The 14,351-nt window shown below is 47.8% G+C and overlaps 1 protein-coding gene across 6 annotated transcripts in view; it reads right to left on the bottom strand.

Moving 5' to 3' along the window:
* Positions 1-12,738, bottom strand: part of LOC105468039 (neuropilin 2) — a 115,865-nt gene extending 103,127 nt beyond the window's left edge. For 2 of the 6 annotated variants that reach the window (XM_011717969.2, XM_011717970.2), the window contains exon 1: positions 11,825-12,736. In XM_011717969.2, the coding sequence (XP_011716271.2) occupies positions 11,825-11,897 (73 nt within the window). In that variant the 5' untranslated portion in view covers positions 11,898-12,736. Of the gene's footprint in view, positions 1-11,824 lie in introns of all 6 variants that reach the window. The other 4 variants (XM_011717965.3, XM_071073277.1, XM_011717967.2 and 1 more) reach the window with 3 other exon arrangements.
* Positions 12,739-14,351: the final 1,613 nt, after the last annotated feature.

Here is a 14,351-nt window from a genome sequence, read left to right as displayed (position 1 = left end):
CTGCTTCAGTTGTGTGTGGTTAACCTTTTCAATACTCACAAATTTATAAATTCACACTCTTGTTTGGCTTGCATTCACACTCAGAAACACACACATAGATATTGAACATACTTCAAGTACATATACATATCGGTAATTCACACTTTAGTCCTATACACACGTTCACACCTTCTCATAAAATATCACACATCATTTGCACAAACATATATCCACAAAGATAAATACTAGAATTTCTGTTTTTATTTTTCTTGGAGAGAACAGAATTCTTGAAACTTATCAGTAAAAATTGTAAAGAAAACACAATCATTCTTTATCTCCTCTTGATAACCGATCTTTCCTTTCTAGGGTTGGGGACACATCATTTCTTAAATACAAACATGTCCCAATAGAAATTAACTAGAATTTTTTCTGAAGAGCTATACCATCCATTACTTTGTAGGTCTTTATTGTGTTCCACAATGAACTTTATACATGGTTGCTGTCCTGTTTCAGAGGAGTCAAGTTAAGCCAAAGGAGAGTTGAACTCAAGGGCAAAACCCTTAAGGCCAATCTCCATATACAGAGGGAAATTGACCCTGTTTGAGCTACTGAGCCTGTTCGGTGAGTTGACAAAAGACTTCATTCTGCAACTATTTCGTGAATACCTTTCACCTGGGGCAAATTCATCACCCAAAGAGAGATAGCAAAACCCAGGCTTGGACTATTCAGAGCATTTTCTCCTACATCTGGGAGGGAAGCCTGCGGGATGAGCCAGGTCAGGTCTGAGAAAGGCCCAAGGCTGAAAGGAATAAAGTGACAGCTCCAGCTGTAATTGGAAATAAAGAGAACACTAAGTTCTGAGGTCACCAAGTTCTGATTTTCCTCCTATAATGATTACTTAGGTGTTTTTTTTTTTTTTTTTTTGAAATGTAAAGTATCAGATTGCTTTAAACTCTGTCTGCTCTTTTTCTCCTTCTTAAGTATTGTTGTTTCACTGGTAGCCTAAGTACCATCTGCTGCTGCCTAGGGGTAACATAGCCCTGGAAAGGCAAAGGGATGTTGTATCCCTTCACTTAGGAACTCACCTTCCTGCAGAATCCAATCACTTTCCTTGCAGATATTTAATTTTTAAGAAGTATTAAGAATGGGAAAAGAAGATCTTTTAAAAATCTGGTCTGCCTTCTAGAAAAATTTAGTTGGCATTGTTTTAAAGGAACACTGTATAACCTGAACTTGACAATAATATTTGCTAAATACGGAAGCCTGACTGTAGTGAGAACTTTCTAAATAATCCGATTACTATGGCTTACTTCACGACAGCTTGGTAAAAGACCAATCAGATCCCTCACTTTAGTTGAACTAAAGGAGAAAGTCGTTGGCAAAACCAGGGAAAATTGGCCATTGGCTGGATGTGGGATTAGAGGGCCCAGTTGTTGTAAAAGGTGAGTCTGGGGTAATGGGACTGGGTTACCAGGAGAGGGAGGGATCGACATTAGCAGAAAGATGGGAGATGGCACCCAGCTCTTAACTCACTCAATTTGACCTTTCTGGGGCTCAGCTTCACAAACTGTAATTCAATGAATGGACTGAATTAGGTGTGTAGCTTTCAAATTTATCTGTTTTTTTTTTAAGTACTTTTTTTTTTTCTTGAACAAAACTCTACCTAGACCTCTAATGTACAAAGAAAATAAAAGGGACCTCTTCTTGGATGCTGGGAGGGAGGTAGCCAGAAGCAGTGTAGTGTCCAGGCCGCCTAGTTCCTGCTCTCAGCTCAGAAGGGCTTCTCTGCAAGCCCACTGGGGCTTCCTGGAACATGGTTTGAAACCCCCTAAATGGGGCCTCTGATTCCCTGTTACTTTAGAATGCTATGGAAAAGAGAAAGAGCAGATGACTAGGAGACATCTATTTCCTATGTATACCTGAGGGCACTTACGGGAGAAAAGCAATCAGTCTCATTTCCTCTGAAAATAATACTCTTTATTTACTTTATAATTTATTTCTTATCCACAGCATAATCCCACCTTGTCCCTATTTCCACAGCATTGTTTTCATTTAATTTTTGGTAGCAAAGCAAAGAAGAAACTCTTTCTTCTACTTAAAAAGAAAGGAGGTTGTCACTTTGCCACTTACTCCACCAGGAAGTTTATTAGAAATAGCATTGGAGCAGGATCTAAAAGTCTAGTAATCAAGTCTAGTCTCACCACTAGCAAGCTGTGTGACCTTGGGTAAGTTAGTAGACAACTCTGAGCCTTTGTTTTCTCATCTATAGAATGAGAGGGGTGATTCTAAATGTCAGTTCCAGTGCTAAAATCCAAAGCCCATATAATGAGGTAGGGAAAAGATCCTATAACCCATAGATTGAGCCAAAAATTCAAAAGATTCTCTACCCTCCTAGACAATAAGACATTTATTCAAGGTGCTACCCCTGTTCTATCTGCTTGGTAAGCCTGAAACAAAACTCCAGGATTCTTCAGAAAACACGTCTGTCTTGCATTATGGGGAGTTCAAATGTCTCCTTTAATCACGTCAGGTCTATTGACACGAGTTTCTTTTTGTAACTGAGTCTGTGGCTGCATATTTATAAATATTATGGATACACAGTTCTGTGTGTGAGCATGTCAACAACAGTGATGCATGAAAAGAAAAACCAAAAGCAGTTTCTTCAAATCCCTCACCCAGATCATCTAAGTCGTTGGCTCAGGGTTTTAACCAAATTTTGCTCACCAACCCGGGATAAGCTGCGTTTTAAGAATTATTTCTGTGAGCTGAGGCTGGATTTTGTTTTATTCAAAGCAACTTCAGCCTGTCACAAGACAGTCTCATAAAATCTGTATCTTGGCTTAAGCTGGGAAGAAATGAGCCAATCCATCAGCCCAGGAATGTGGCTGTTTGACCACTTCCTAAGGCAACTGGGAAGGGATGCAATCTACTCAATTTATGGAGACTGGTGGCAGTGAATGATGCATCCTGAAGGCACAGCAAATGGAAATCCTTCTGAACTTTTGCAATGATAAAGTTCAAAATCTGAATAAAAGGGCCATCTAGGAGGGAAGGAGAGAGGGAAGCAGAGAGCAGGAGAGGAAGCCAGCATATGAGTTTGGAAATGAATAAAGAATGAAGCAAATTTCCCTCTCTTAAAACACCTCCAATGAATTCACCTAGGAGAGAACTGGAAATTGGGTATGGAAATGGGGCCTTTTGAACATCTCTCCCCTCAATCTAGATTCTAAAAATGAAGCCTCATTTCATCGGTGAAATGTAAGTTTGATGCGATTACCTCTTCTGACCTCGAGTCATGCCACCTGTGGTAACCTTGTTATTTGTCATCTTATATCATAAACAAATGCAATTCCAATAGGGCAGCCGATATAATGTCATTAGTTTGTATTTATGTCCGCTCTTTTCCAGCCCTCATTGCAAATGCAATTTTGATGCCATTGATGAGAGATCTGGGATTACAATTCCTGACCATTTTAGCAGACATTTGGGGAAGGAAACAGAAGAATAATTTTGAGGTCTCTCCAAAAACCAAAGGAGAAAAAAAGGTAATATAATATTTTCTTCATTTATTTTGATTAACTGAAGCTTATGTTGAAACATCAATGGCTCCCCATTGGTTAGCAAGTGAAACCCAAACCTCTTTGCCTAGCAATTTGGGCCTTGAATTGAGCCCAAGCTATTATTTCTAATCTTATTTGCAATTATTTCCCACCATACATTCTAAACTGCAGCTTCTGAGTGTTCCCCAAACAAACCCAGCATCCATTTCTCTACTCACACCTTCCCCTTCCCCTGGTATGCCCTTTCCTGCTCTAAATCCTGCCTACCCTCTCGCTCCAGGCTGCCTCTGCCCTTTCTCTTCTCCCATACTGGGAGTGATCTTTCTCCTCTGTGCATCTGAGAGGCTGAAGCTCTTTAGCATGTTCTGAGATGTGTGAGAGTTCCGGAGGGCCTTATCCATTCTACTGAGCCACCAGCAGCTTGAAGTCATGACTCCTTGCTGACCCATCTGTGGCAGGCCTCACAGGATCAAAGCAGAGCCTTTCCCAAAAGCCAGACTCATCGAGATTTGTTGAATTAATCAATTAAGAAGTGACCAAAGGAACATCAAAAGTCTCACTAGATAGGACAGACTCCGAGAGTTCTATCAGAAATTATTCTGCGGCCACAGCTACTGCTCTTCCTTCTCCACCCCCCGCTGTTATTAAGTGCAAATGTTTCTTAGTGGTGAATTGAGAGTTTGAATAACTTGTTTGAAATAATAATAACTAGTCACAAGTAGGTCAAGGTAGAGTTAGTGTGAACTATGTCTCCTAGAACACCCTAATGCAGACAATACTGATAAAGTTCAAAGCACATTCTTATTTTATTTTATTTTATTTTATTTTATTTTATTTTTGAGATGGAGTATCACTCTGTCGCCTAGGCTAGAGTGCAGTGGCACAATCTCGGCTCCCTGCAAACTCTGCCTCCTGGGTTCAAGCGATTGTCCTGCCTTAGCCTCCCAAGTAGCTGGGATTACAGGCACCCACCGCCATACCCAGCTATTGTGTGTGTGTGTGTGTGTGTGTGTGTGTGTGTGTGTGTATTTTAGTAGAGATGGGGTCTTGCCATGTTGGCCAGGTTGGTCTCGAACATCTGACCTCAGGTGATCTGCCCACCTCATCCTCCCCAAGTGCTGGGATTACAGGCATGAGCCACCATGCTCGGCCATTTTAATTTTAATACTAGTAAAATTAATTTATCTCAGGGGTTTTGTTCCCTTCACTCCAACTTCCACACTTCCAAAGGCAACTTTAAATATTGGTTATCTGTACCACCAGGAAGATGCTGACTATTACTTCATCACTAAGCCATTTGTTGGTATTGGATTTTCTTGTGCTTGGTTTCAACCCACCTCTCTCTACTCAACCCCTCCTCATTTTCCTTTTCTCTAGCCCCTAAAATGCCTTTGGGGCACATCTGTTTTATTTTTTCCCCTTTATCCAAACAATTATTATTAGCATTCAGTCCAGTAATTTGCAATTCCCATTATCTTCTCTGCTGAAAGACTCTCCAGAACCTGGTCACTGGTAATCACAGGATTTGTGGAGGTGGGAGCAGGGTACCACGGCCACGTGCACTCAGCTGGCCGGCAGACTTGTGCAATCTGTGCTACTGAGAGCTTCTCTTTTGTTACTCCCAGCCCCTCCTTTTTTTCTGGATTAGATCATGACTCCTTTATGAAGACCCAGAGGGAAATGGGATTATTAAGAGTCTTGCTGGGTAAAAGCTATTTTGTCTTTATGATGACTTTTTTGAGTTCAGCTGCTGAAGGGCCTTAGTGCCAGAGTAGAAGTTATTACACATTCAGGAGAGCGCCTTAAACACAGTGTTTCCTGCTGAGCACACTCTCAGTGATGAAGGATGGAAGGGGAGGAAAAGGAAAGGAAACGAGAGAGAGATTAAAAAGAAAATAGGAGGTAAAAATACTGAAAACCGAGGAAGAAGGAGGAAAAAAATGCAAGGGAGACATAAATCCAAGATAAGAACCCAGCAGAGAATATTCTCTGAAGAAGAGCGTGGCAAGAGGTAATATGGTGCTTACAAAACACAGAGGTTTGGTGGTGGAAGAACTGAGAATAAGAATTATTTTAAAAATGTCATAAAAATAAACTTATACCGCAATGGTTGTAGCGTGCTTGCAATGCTCACAAGATTCCATTAACCCCACTGAAGTTTTAAAGATTCAGTGACTTCAGAATAGGCTTTATATGTGCCAAACAGTATTCTACATAATCCGACATAGCGTAACAACCCTATGAAGTAGGTATTGTTACCAAACACATTTACAGACAAGGAAACTGAGGCACAGAGACTAAGTATCTGATCACACAGGGTACTTAGATCACAGAGCCAGCAAATGGCTGAGCTAGATTCTAAACCTAGGCAGTCTAGTTCCCATGTTTCAGAAGCTGGGAAGGCCAGGGATGGTCCCCCCAAAACTTCTCAGTGGCACACCTACTTGGTAGCATTGAGGGAAAGACAAACATTTTGCCTGTTTGAAAACCCCCTTTTCTCTGCCTGTGCCAGTACTCTGCCTGTGTGAACAACCAGAGATGTGTTTGAGGCTGGGGTGTGAGTGGGCTGGAAGCACTTAACACCTTCTCCACTCCCTGTACACACAGGCACTCAGCTCCTTGTCATCCTGGCCCTCTTGCCTGTGTTCTGGAAACCCCAGGCATGGGGCCGGGGAGGGGGGATTGAGGAAGTGAGGGAGTGATGGATAGGACGTTCAGGTCTGAAACCATGTATCACAACATCAAAGGGTTGTTTTAGTTTTGTGGCTTTTTTTTTTTTTTTTGCCAACTCCTATTTCTCTCCTTTCTTCTCAATCCTACTCTTCTCTATCCTAAATGCCACATTGTTATTGTTCTACTGGATAGGAGCAGCATTTTCAGAAATGGGGGATTTATTTTTATAGCACAGCTGGTCTGCCAAAGGTCACATAATTTGGCAATGTTCCCAGTGGTTAAAAATTAATTTCTCCTTATTAATACAACCAAGGTCCCAGAAGATCGGAGCTCAGCCTTATCTAAACTTGACAGCTTCCTAAACCTTTAGAAGATGCTTTCTCCTGGAGGGCCAGCCATGATACAAGGCCACTGTGTCCTGGAATCCAACTCCACTGAATCCTGTTAGGCAATGAAACCATTAAGCCTTTGGCCATTTCTCATCAAGGCAGATAAAGCTTTGAAAAATACTGTAGGATCTCCAGGACAAACTTCTGCAGCATCTTCCAGAAATGGGTTAATTAAAAAACAAAAACCAGCAAATAGCCGAGTCCTTACCTTGAAGGAACAGTACAAAGACTAACTTCTGGTGATCAATATACTTATCTGCCACTCGAGGAAGGTACCTCAAAGATTATCCAGTTGCAAATGATGGTCAGATAATAAAATATCTCAAACATGTAAATAATACTACAGCCATTGCCCAGATGTCATTTTTCAGGTCCTTTCTTGTCAGTTGAAGAAATTAAAAAGGCATTCTGCTCTTGCTCTATCTTTCAAAACAGGAAGATCTCAGCTCAAGTTCCTAAAGTCTTTCCAAACTGGACCTTTGGGGAATGTATTTGGAAACCTCTTTACCTGGCTCTTGAATTCCATCAACTCAGAATTGTCTTACACTCAGGTCATCCTGAGTCAGTTCATTTTCTTAATTGCTTTAAGGAAGACTTGAGTGAAATGAAAAACACCAGGGTCCACAGAATCATCTGGTCCCTGGTGTCTCTCCCCATTGACCCCAGACCCCTCCCTCACTGTTATTTGTATTCGTGCCTCACTGCATATGAATTGGCATTTGGACTCCTAGCTTTTTCTATGCCTGGAAGATAGAAACTGGCCTTTCTGATGCAGAATGTGGACTTGATACATTCAACAGCAGGGGATCAGGGCCATTTGGTAGACAGCGGGAGTCCTGTCTGGGTAGCCTGGGTTCCAGTCACTGCAGCCTTCCAATCTTTCATTTTGCCAGTTGAGTGCTCCGTGGCTTAATGTCTGAGGGCTCTATGGGATGACATAAAACTCCAAACCTGATGTGCTGCTCGCGCATTCATAATCCTACCAGGCACCGCTTGGATGAGTAGGGGCCTGCCCCGAGCCCTTTGGGGAGTGCTCCTCTTGCCACTGTCTTGCACTGTGTGCTCTGCTGGCAACTGGCCACAGTTTCCCTACCTCCAGGAGCTGATCACGGGGAAAATGTTTACTGGGCACCCATTTAATGTGGGCATGAGACCAATCCCTAGAGCCTAGAGCAGGCCGTCGGCGTAAAATCTAGTTTATAGTTTACTTGCAAATTATGCTCGCCCGTGGCCATCCCACATTTTGGGGAGACAGGCTAAAAGAAACACTTCAAACCCTTATCCGGCGCCTAGACCGTCATTGCTTCTCTTTCAGGATTTGTTTGAACCCAGACCTGTCTCCCACAGCCAATTTACACCTCTTATCTGATCATCCAGTCCAGACGGAAGGGTGAATTGACCGAGAATCTGAGTGTGTCCCTGGCAATGGCGTTAAAACCCAAGCATAGATCAAAGCTCTCCAGACGAGGAGGGGAGGGGTAGATGGTTATGGGGTCTGGGTTCTTTTGGGCCCAAGCGATGTGTCCCGGAGGTGGGGACATTAGGGCTGGGAGTTGCTACCATTTGAAGAAATCCATTGCCAGGACTTGAATGATTTCCTGAGCAAAACCCAGTCCCCGGCAGATCATGATTAACTCCAGCAAAGGGACGTTCCTAGCGGGCGCTGATAGGGAATGGCTAGCGCCAGGGGGCTCTCCTCTCTGTCTGAAACCGAAAGGAAAGGAGGTGGAGGGAGGGGAGACGAGCAGGGAGCACACGCCAATAAACCTGAGCGTGGATCTCCTACCCTTCAGAAGAAATTCAGCCAGAGCCGCAGAAGCCGCAATGCATATGGGCTAGATCCCCTAAAACTTGGTCTGGAAAGCTGATTCCCGACGTTCCCCAACCTGGATGATTCCCAGAGGGGCGACAAGTCCATTCCAAATCCCTCTCCCACCTCCAAACATTAGGGCTACCGGCGCCCCCCACCCAGCCGCTGGACGCCTGCAACCCGTTGGGAAAGACCGGGTGGGAAAGATCCACGGCGCAGCCAGCCCGAGGCGAAGGGCGGGGGCAGCCGTTTAATCACAGCGTGCCTCTCCTCCATTAACTCGTGTTGATATTAAAAAGAAATCAATCAGTGAAAATGAAGCATCGGCCATGAATATTTCTTTTTCTCACGTGGAAAAGCAAAGAGCGAGGCGGCTGGGGAGGAGAGGCGGGAACTCGCCGGCTACTGCAGGCAGAGGCTTCTCCGGAGACCAGAGCTGCAGCCGAGACCTAACTTTCCGGCCTTGGGCAGCGTTGAGGAAATGCCGCAGGTTTTCCCCTGGGGGTGTCCTTAGGAGGAGGAGGAGGGCACAAGCATGGAGTAGTTGGAGGCGGCCAACTTCGCGGAGGCTTCAGCCTCGGTTTTGCTTTCGCTGAGAATATTTTTGCTTAATAGAATGTTTATGGATCGCTGGGCTGTGTTTCTGCTGCGTAGCCCAAACAAATCGATGCGGCGTTAGAGACGGCGCTGGGGTGTGGGGGGGGGGGGGGGACGGGGAGGGGGAGGGAGGTCTAGGAGGAGAGCTGAGAGGCTATCACGTCCCCACCACGTGGATGGCCGCGCGCCGCGTGCTCTTCACCTGTTTCTGCGCACCGGCGGGCGCTGGGCGTGCTGCGCTTCTACAGGCTGTGCAAGTTGCGCGCATTCCTGTGGCTCAAGCTGGCTCCTTCCCGCCTCTCTCCGCCCTCCTCTCCGAAATCCCACCCCACTTTCCTATCACCCAGTTGGGCCAGTGCTTGGATTCCCAAGCCAGCCGGCCTCGGCCTCTCGCCACTCAAAGCCAGCTCTCTAGGGGTCGCGGTGAGCCTGCCGCGCGGAGAGGAGCGCAGGGGACTGGCGGGGGACTGGCGGGGACGCCTGGGGCAGGGAGGGAGACAGGCTAGCAGCTGCACTGCGGTCTGGCGAGGCGGAGGCGGCGCAGTGAGGAGAGGGGCAGCCTGGTGCGCGTCGCCCATGCGGCCTCCCAGCCACGCGCCGCCCAAGGTGCCGCGCGCCTCGACCGCCGTGTTATTTGCTCAACTGCTCCCCCGCGCGCACCTTCTGCCCCATCTTGCTCCTTCCCAGAACTGGTTCTCGTCGCCGGTGGCGGCGGCTGAACCAGGCCCCCCGTCCGGGCCGGCGCACACCGGTGAGTCAGAGGTGTAGCTCGGCCTCGCCCTGGCCACCCGCTGCCGGCTCCCCGGGTGCCAGTCCGTTGCTCCGCCCGAAAGCCTGAGCAGCTCACGGCTTGAGATCGCATTTTGGGGAGCTGGAGGTCCCCGGCAGGTCCCAGCTTCGAATCCCACCCTGAGATCCCACCCCGAGTCCGAGGTTGCCCCGAACTCCGCGCCTCTGGGCTTCTCTGGAAGTGACGCAGCACTGCCGGGGGTTGGGATGGGAGGAGGTTCTGCAGTGAGCGCGGGAGGCAGGTGGCAGAGCGGGAGTAGGTCCAAGCGGGTGTCGCGCACACACGTACACACACTCCAAGCAGCGCTCGGGGACAGATGTGCGAACATCTGGGATAGGAGATGGCCCCTGAGTCTTCACGACCCCTCCCGCTCCGCACAGCACACGGAACCTGAAGTTGCATGTGTGTGCGCGCCGGTGTGAGTGCCAGTGTGTGCGCGCTCGCGCGCTGGGGCCTACCGGAGTCCGTGTCTGAATACATAATATACTGTGGGCATCCTCATGGCGCGCGCGCGTGTGCACACACACACTGCGAATCACACAAACATACATAATTTACGCAGCATCCAGGTCTGTGAGAGGTAATTTATTTCCGCTTCAAGCTGGGAATTTAGAAATAAGGCAAGAAGGAATGGGGGAGGCCCAGAAAATCTCCCCAAGTGGGACCCCCCACCCATCCCTTTGATAGGATTTGCAGCTGCCCTGAAGACCACTTATGGCAAAGAAAGAGCTGCAAACCATTTCTTTGGCAAAGAAATGGCAAAGGCATTTCTGAATTTTCTTCCCCCTTCAAATAAATGCCCAAGCTTAAAGTGGTGCGTGTGCTGGATGGGGGGCGTGGAGAGAAGGGAGGGTGACAGTACCAGATGCAAAGCTAGGACCCACTAGCTGATGTTCTGGGGGATGCCCAGGAGGCTGCAGAGTTAGCCCTGCCACTGCCGCCATCACCTTGCAAGTGCCTTGGGTGAGGGCACTTCGGGAAGGCTTTTTCGCCTTTCTTTCACCCGTTTCCTCCATAGATGGTTTCTCCATCTCCAGTCACCTGTAGCAGCTGCTAAGAGTTTTGTTGTCAGATTCCAGACACTGTTCTCAGTGAGGTAGAGAGGCTCACTCTAGAGAGTGGTCCCAGGAAGGAAGCACAAACCCCACTGCATTCCCCATGGATTCCTCTTTCCAGAGCCTTGCCGCTCCCCACAAATGCGGTCCCCAGACTGTTCTGGGCCTCGAAGTGCTCATCTCCACAGCAGCCTGTCCACACACCCTTTTTGGCAGTGGTTGAGAACAAATTCCACTCAAAAGTTTCTAACCACGAGTGAGAGACCTTTGAGGGCCTGCAATTTGTTTTAGCTAATAAGAATTTCTAAAAGAACATATGATTTACTTTCCCAGACGACACATGGATGAAGAGAGAAGAGACCAACTGTCTTGGTTGCCAGCAGTGCCCAACCCCAAGCCCCTATCTCAGCCACAAGCCAACTTGCTTCACCAGCCTGAGCCCTATGATTCTGAGGCATAACCAGCCATTCTCCAAAGAATCGACAGCATTTGAAAACCAAAACGAAACTCTTGTCTTTCCCAAGCCCTTCAGTGAACATTGCTCCATGTAGCTAAGTGGAGGGAATGCAAATGATTTATATTGCACTGGCTGGTTGGAGAAACTCAAGGGAGATGTGTTCTGCTTCAAGACAGGGGAAAAAAATTCCCAAAAACTGTAATGCAAAGGCTTTGTAGTATTTTTAAACCTTTGATTCAGTCCATATGTGACATCTGAACACCGCCAAATTCTGTTTCAAAACACACACACACACACACACACACACACACACACACACACTCCTAGCAGGAGAGAAAAGTTGGGTTTTAGCAACAGTGGTGGTGTAGGAAGGGCCGGCTGGGATCTCTCTTTAAATTATTGAGTACTGAGGGAGCCTCCTTCTGTGCCTTTCTGCGTGGCCTTCCTGCTTTAGCGGTCGCTTTTAAAGGGGAAACCATGTTGCAATAAATAGAAAAAACTTTCAGTGGCTTACCTGGTTGGCCTCTCACTTGGTGTCTTGAAAAGTAGAGGGCTAAGAAAACCCAGGTGAGAGGAAACATATCCATTTTGGAGAAGGTGGCTCTCTCCAGAGCTGGGTTCGTAGGTTTCTTGCTTAAATCTTTGTGTTTTTCTCTCTTATTTTCTTCCGTACAACGTCTTATGCAGAGGTTTCTAATGGTCAGTGTTTCCCTCCTGAGTCCTGGTGGCTTGTCTTCACCTTTATTCTTGCTGGAATTTCCACCTCACCAGGAGGAGAGTAGCTCCTGAAATCAGCAAAGAGGGAACAAGCCGGGAAGAGGACACGGCTTTCCTCCCAAAAACAAAACGCATGTATGTTCTCTCCAGTTCCTCAAAGTGTCATTTCCTTTATCCTACAATATCACGAGTATTTCCCGAAAGCCAAGCGTAACAATAATGATAATAATAATAATTAAAGCCAAGACTTGCCTTGGGCATCACACGGCCCCCAGGCAGCTGTGTGATCTCAGAGGCGTAAATTGACACACATCCCGCGGCACCCTTGACGGACACGCGGGCAGAGGCAGCAGCCGCTGGACAGCCGGAGTGGAAGGCGGCCGCCCTGCTCTTGTCCTCGCCGGGTTCCCCCGGCGGGAGCCTCCACCAGCGGCTACACCCGCTTGGCCAGCCTCTCGAGGGGAGTCTGAGGAAGGAAGCTGCTGCTGCTGTTGCTGCTGGTGGTGCGGCGGCTGGGATCGCCTGGGAGTGAGCGAGCCCCTCTCCGAGTTCGCTGGCGCCCGCCCTCACCTCCACCTCGCCCAGTGTCTGCGCGGCTGAGGATGTGCTGGGGGCCGGCTGCAGGCTGGTGCCTCGCTCGCGATCTCTGCCTCCCCTCCGGCTCCCCACTGCCTTTTCAGGCCGAGCAGCATGTGGATGTCAGAGCCGCGGCAGAGCTATCCGATTACGCGCCGGCTCAGGGCCCGCCCCTTCTGTGTTCCTGATTAAAGAGGCAGCCGCGGAGACGCGCGGCGCAGAGCCGAGTGCCGCGGCACCCACCTCGGGCGGGGCGGCGGCAGCTTCTCCCGGGCCGCCGCAGGATCGAAGTTAAGGCGGCGCCTACCCAACAGCCCCTCGCCCGCCCCGCATCTCCCGATCGCCCCCGCGCACCTCCGCGCCGGGCCTCCAGTGCGTAACGCCCTGGGGAAGAAGCGCCCCCCGGCACCTCCAAGGCGCGCTGCCCTTGGCCGTGTCGCCCCCACCCGAGGGAGACCCCGGGGGAAGGGGGGGAAGCCTTGTTCCCTCTAAATTCCACTACTCCGATGCCACACACGCAGAATCCAACACAACGCCACGCGCAATGGCGTTACAAGAGGAGTTGGGTGGCGTACGGTGTTTGGGGTAGCAAGCCGGTCGGCAGCTCAGCCATGCGTTCGAACAGGCAGCGGTGCGTGGCGGCGACACACCGTCAGCCCGGGCTGAATAAAACCCCAAACACTCGCTGCGTTTACTACTCAGATCCTTTGTTATGTCCCAAACATGCTCTGCTCCTCTCTGGGTTAGGATTTCGTTATCCCTGCGCTTTTAACTTGTAACTATCCTAAAAAGAGGAAAGACTTTCTTCAGCAAAGGATTTCTTCAGGTAATTAAATTGGATTCCCTCAAGTCCCCCCGAAAAAGTATGGGTGCTTGAAGGCTTCTCATCCAAATGCTACTGTAACTACGTCTATTCACATTTTCCCCCATAGAAACGTGGTCACAAAGCCCAGAGAAAGAAAACAGCATTATGCCAACTATTTTTAAATGGAGGCGTGAAAACTGTTTAGAGGGAACTGCAAACTAACAGTTGGGGAAACACTTGTATCTTTGTTTCTGAGGATGGCTTTGTGGATTCCAAACTGTCTTGCTTCACCAGACACCTATTACTACATTATCATAAAGACTCCCACAGAAACAGCCTAAATTACACCCTGCACATGTACACCTTTTCTGCCACAAAAGAGGTATATGAAAAATAAGAACATTCAGAAAACTGTTTACAGATTAAGATTTTTTTTAATTAAGAAAGTAAAATTTTCCGTAGATTAAGAAAAATACAGTTTCAGTGACAAGGAACACACACCTGACTGTCCCATTTTCTTCTTGGCTTGCACTTGTGGATTCTTCTGCGTGGTTTCCCTCCTTATCTGGACTTGCCCATTAGCTTTGTTTATCACTTTTCGTGTTTGAAAAATCTGTAACTCCCACTTAACTGTTATTTACTCTGAGATAACCAAAACAAAATTCAATCAGAAGTGATTTGCAAATAGTTGAGCCAAGCTGTGTTGGGGGTGGGGCGGGATTTTAGAGTGGAAATCCACAGGCTGAGTGTCACGCAGTTAATCTCAGATGCCTGGTTGGGAAAGGCACAGAGCAGAGGCCTCCGAGCTCTTCCAGGGAGCATGTCTCCTGGCTAGCCTAAAATGCTGCCTTTCATTCCCTCTTTGCCTCCCTCCTTCCCCTTCCTCCCTCCTTTCCTTCCTTCTTCCTTCCTTCCTTTCTAGGCTTGAGAGAACATCCACATC

Source organism: Macaca nemestrina, chromosome 11 (assembly GCF_043159975.1).
Source record: "Macaca nemestrina isolate mMacNem1 chromosome 11, mMacNem.hap1, whole genome shotgun sequence".
NCBI lineage: Eukaryota > Metazoa > Chordata > Mammalia > Primates > Cercopithecidae > Macaca > Macaca nemestrina.
Note: the sequence above shows the minus strand (reverse complement) of the source record. Positions and strands in the feature narration are given on the sequence as shown.